General features: G+C 40.1%; 1 protein-coding gene across 1 annotated transcript; it reads left to right on the forward strand.

Moving 5' to 3' along the window:
• Positions 1-2,118: 2,118 nt before the first annotated feature.
• Positions 2,119-5,297, forward strand: LOC118340093 (opsin-3-like; the record flags this gene model as incomplete). Its single annotated transcript, XM_035677953.1, is given in 3 exon segments — positions 2,119-2,444; positions 2,582-2,815; positions 4,323-5,297. Coding segments are annotated over 3 exon segments (776 nt in total), but the record flags the coding sequence as incomplete, so codon positions are not given.
• Between the last annotated feature and the right edge of the window lie 359 nt (positions 5,298-5,656).

The following is a 5,656-nucleotide window of genomic DNA, read 5'->3' on the forward strand; positions in this document are numbered from 1 at the left end:
CTGTAAATATACTGTATAAATATACAGTATATAAATATATATAAATATACGGTATATAAATACTGTCTGTGGTACGGTTTCATCAACTCCTTCCTGGGTGAGTAAATATATATATATATTTCTATACATACGTATATACTGTAAATATACTGTATAAATATATATAAATATACTGTATATAAATATACTGTATAAATATATATAAATATACGGTATATAAATACTGTCTATGGTACTCCTGCCTAGGTGAGTAAATATATTTATATACATATATACTGTATAAATATATATATGAATATACTGTATATAAATATATATATATAAATATACTGTATATAAATACTGTCTGTGGTACAGTTTCGTGAACTCCTGCCTGGGTGAGTAAATATATATTATTATTATTATAATTATTATTATAATAATGAATTGACCTGATCTTTAACTAATATTAATAATAATTAGTGTAAATAACATTATATTTAACTATTAATAATAATAGTGTTAATAACATTATCTTTAATAATGGATTCAAACTGGTGATCAGAGCTCTAAGCTACAGAATATTTTATATTCATTTATTGATCAGTTGATCAGAAAAAAGCTGAATATTGGAGCCCATAATAAATCAATTACTGATATTAACCCTTTAGAAGATGTCACCACATTATTGAAATGATCTATAAATACAGGTGAACACTTCTATAATACAAATAATCAGGCTTACATTTATTATTATTATTATTATTAACTGTAATATTCAGTTTATTAGCTCTCATTAAATCACTCACAAACTGTGGAAAAACTAAATATTGGCTATAAGAACAAAATTCCCTCAAATAAAGAAAAACATGATGAAACTTTTATGTTGAAGGCTTTATTGATCCTTATATTTTATGTATGTATTTTTATATATAGGGTTAGGGTTTGTCGCCCAGTTAGCTCAGTGGGTAGAGCTGGCGACCCATGTACCGAGGAGGCTGAGTCCTTGCTGCAGCAGCCTGGGTTCGAATCCAACCTGCAGCTCTTTTTGGAATTTCCCCATTGTGGGACACATAAAGGAATATCCTATCTTATCTTATATATTATACTGTAAACATAGATAATGATAAAGACATTTTAAAATGAATTAAATTAGATTGCTGTTTTCCCTCTGATGTCCTCCGTTCACTGAGGTCACAGTGAGACCTCCCCCTCCTCCCTCGCCTCCCTTTGAGCTCCTGGGTCACATGATTCATGTGTTTGATAAACAGGCTGAATGGAAGAGGAGATAAGCTCCAACGGCTCCGACTAATAACTACTGTTTCTGTAAACATGACCCCCAGAGGCCCCAGAGGCCCCACAGACCCCCACAGACCCCCAGTTCACCATGAGATCCCACCAGCCTCCAACCAAACTCTGTTCTCTTCTTCTCCAACTTGTTGCTGGAATATATTTCCTTTGGTTTGAATGTAAAGTTCTGGTCTGACTAACGAGCTAACATCAGTTAGCTGGTTGTGGTGTTTGTGGATTACTGGAGTCGGGACGCTAGGCTAAACACGATTAGCAGCTTGATGTTTATGCTGAATGTTTGTAAACAGACAGATATAAACAAGCTATAAACAAAACAAATTATGGATTATGTTAGTTGTTTTGTGGCTATACTGTCAATTCCCCCAATTCTAACAATGCTAACATGCTCTGGTATAACCCTGCTGAAAAAACCAGCAGATTTAGCACAATAATGCTAACTGTTTATAGCGACCATAATTAGCCTCCATTCGTTGTGCTAATTAAGTTAGGCTAAAGGTGAGTCTTCACTGACGAGATGTTGAACTTTAATTCTCTGAATCTTTGAGTCCTGATTCCTCAGAGCTGCTGAGGCGGATCAGACCCACATGGGGGGCGGTTCAGGACTTAAGTAGCTCAGTGATGGTGGACTTGGAGAGATCTGGGTCAGAAGTGAAACTGACAAAACAGGATTTAAAGTTCCCAGAAGAACAGAAGATTTCGGTGCCGTACTCGTGTATTTATACTTTAAAGAACCATCGGGGTTCTACGATCGGACCTGGTACTGCAGAACTTCCTGTTTATGGTCTGAACTTCCTGTTTGTTTTACTTCCTGTCCTGTGTCTCCTTCAGGGATCGTGTCTCTGATCTCTCTGGCGGTCCTGTCCTACGACCGGTACAGCACCCTGATGGTGTGCAACAAGCGGGCTCCGGACTACAGGAAGCCCCTGCTGGCGGTGGGCGGGTCTTGGCTGTACTCTGTGGCGTGGACCGTGCCCCCCCTGCTGGGCTGGAGCAGCTATGGTCTGGAGGGGGCCGGGACCGGCTGCTCCGTTGCTTGGACCCAGAAGTCTTCGAGCTCTCAGTCATACATCATCTGCCTGTTCGTGTTCTGTCTCGGCCTCCCCGTCCTCGTCATGGTCTACTGCTACAGCCGCCTGCTGCACGTCGTCAAACAGGTGGGACAGAGAGCAATGCATGATGGGTAGATGCTAACGTAGCCTACAGCATATTGATTGTATTGATTGTTATTGATAATGATCAAACGTTAATAGGTGCTTTATAACGGCTCTGAAGGTTTAACCCTGTCTGACAGGTGGGGCGTATCCGGCGGATGGCGGCCCGTCGCAGAGAGTTTCACATCCTGTTCATGGTCGTCACCGCGGTGGTGTGCTACCTGCTCTGCTGGATGCCGTACGGCGTCGTTGCCATGATGGCCACCTTCGGCCAGCCGGGAGTCATCAGCCCTGTCGCCAGCGTCGTCCCGTCACTCCTCGCCAAGAGCAGCACCGTCATTAACCCCGTCATCTACATCCTTATGAACAAACAGGTGAGGGTTTCATCACTTCGCATCACGTGACTGGAAAACAAACAGCAACTCTGCTTTAGTGGACAAATAAACACATTATTGTTGTTATTGTTGTTATTGTGGTTGTTATTCCTGAGACGTTTATGGCGTCTCGGTCTGACAGCGTTCCCGGGCTGGACCCTCGTTGTTGTGACACATTTTGGCAGTGTTTCAAACCTTTTGTTAATCGCAGACTGATTCGGGCGCCTCAGGGCCTCCATAGCTGCTTCCTGTCACTTCCAGTTAAACTCAATACAGCAGCGGCGAGAGGACAGTGAACGCACCGTCTCATTATTAAACACTCTACGGAAGTTTGATACTGCCATGATAAAAATGTATGAGACTAAATCTGCCACTATAATTAATGAAATACTTAGTAATAAACAGAACTCTCATTAATATAAACACAAATAAATAATAATTATATATGAAAACTATATTTAATTCATTTATAATATATATTGGTAAACTGTCTAAATTTCATTCTACAACCTTGTGACAATAAAATATCTAATAATTAAACTCTGATCATAATTGATTCATTAATTAGTTTATTGGATCAATAAAACAAAACATACAAAATGTAATTATTATTCTATTAATACATTATATAAAGAAAACAAACAGTATTAAGTAAACAATGGGTGATTTGATTAGATATTTGATCCTTTTTCAGTAAAGTGACATATTTTACATTAATAATTATATTGACTGGTGTCAGAGACAAATCAATATCATCAATATCATCAATAGTTATTATCAGTTATTAATGGAGGAATGAGTCAGAAATATACAATCAGCTGGAAAGTCTAATGTCCCAGCAGCTCCTGAAGGCAGCACCAGAGACGTTCACTGACCAAAAAAAAACTTTAAAAGACCTGATGGGGCCCAGTTCCAGTTCTGGGACCCGGTTCTGGGACCTGGGTCGCTCTCAGACCTGGGTCAGGGCCCACAGTGGACCATGCTGAACCCCCTCAGCGTGACCCGGCCCTTGGTCCGGAGCTGGTCTGGGGGCCCCCGGTTGATCCTCTGGACCAGCAGCTTCTCATAGAGGAGGGGGTGGTAGGCGCCCAGCGTGCAGGCGTCGTCACGGTAACGCTCGTAGTAATGACAGCGCTCGCTGCGGCGCACTGACGGCACAAACTCGTACACGCTGACCTCATCACACAGTGACATCATCAGCACGATACCTGAGAGACACAGTGGCGAGTGACGTCATGGCTGCATACAGTCCACCACAGCGGCGAGCTGACCGCTCATGTGATGGTCACAACCAGCGGCGAAGTGCGTAATGTGATGTCACACAGCGGCAAGTTAATCAAATAAACAAACAAACAAACAACAAAAACAATAAACAAACATAATGGAGGATGAAAGCTTCCGGTTCATTTAAATTATTTCCTGTTTCAATAAATATGAAATAATATTAAAGATTATTGATTATCAGTGTTATAGTATTGATATTAAGTATTGATTATGTGTTCCTCAGTTCTACCGCTGCTTCCTGATCCTGTTCCGCTGTAAACACCAGCTGACTGAGACCAGACCCTCCTCCATACCCTCAAAGACCACCATGGTCCAGCTCAACCGTAGACCTGGACCCGCTGGCTCCATGACGCTCTCCGGACCCGTAGCGCCCGACATGGATCGAACCAGCGCCGCCGTGTCCAACAGGACCGCAGAGCCTCTGGAGACGTCCTCCTGAGACCTCATCCTATTGATTACCTCCTGCTGGGACTCACGGCCCCGCCCCCAACAGTGTCATGTGCTACCTTGGCTCCGCCTCCTGAAAGCGGGTCAGTGTGTGTGATGTCATCCCAGGTGTGACCCAGTGTGTCTGTGATGGTTTGAGCTGACTGCAGGTACGGAGGTCAAAGTGTGTGAAAACATTTACACACAAAGAAAAACAATCTGTGTTTATTTGTGTGTAAATGTTGTTGTTTGTATTTTACATTTACCAACATAATGATAATAATGCGTTATTTATGTAAGAGAATTATAAACATAAACATTTATTACATTTAATCTGTGAAGTCAAAGCTTACATTAGCTAACATTAGCTTACATTAGCTAACATTAGCGTGTGTGTTGTGGACGGCGGCTACATTAGCGGCTAGCAGAGTCGAGGAAGAGTCTGTGATCTTAAAAGGGTTCAATGATGAAGATTAGTTGATCAGAACCAGACAATCTGTGGAACCACTTCATTATAATTCTGACTGTCACATTAAGACTAAACCGATCAGTTCCAATCAATCATTATTTCTGACCTGCAGACTTTAATGTAGTCCTACATTGTACAGGACTATTAATGATCAATAATGTATTGAATGATGATGTTCAACTCTTTAAAATATTAATTCATGTTTGATTGATCGCACATTGTGTTACAGTCTGATCAATAATCGATCTGATTAGTTTTCTATGGTCTCTGTGGGTGGAAACAAATAAAGTTCAGTGAACTCGTCAATGCTTCTGTTTGATTCTTTTCAATAAACACGTTTTTAATTTCATACGTAATAAAGCTTCTAATTGATTAATGTTGGACAGGAAGTATTATCAATAACTGTATTAGTAATAATAAGAGTATCAATAACTGTATTAGTAATAATAAGAGTATCAGTAAGAGTATCGATAACTGTATTAGTAATAATAAGAGTATCAATAAGAGTATCAATAACTGTATTAGTAATAATAAGAGTATCAATAAGAGTATCGATAACTGTATTAATAATAATAACTATCAATAACTGTATAGGAAAGAATAACAGCATCAATAAGAGTATCAATAGTACCCTAACCCGTAGTAGTAACAGTATTAGTAAC

Source organism: Morone saxatilis, unplaced genomic scaffold (assembly GCF_004916995.1).
Source record: "Morone saxatilis isolate NCDOM2014 unplaced genomic scaffold, NCSU_SB_2.0 Contig6, whole genome shotgun sequence".
NCBI classification, from domain to species: domain Eukaryota; kingdom Metazoa; phylum Chordata; class Actinopteri; family Moronidae; genus Morone; species Morone saxatilis.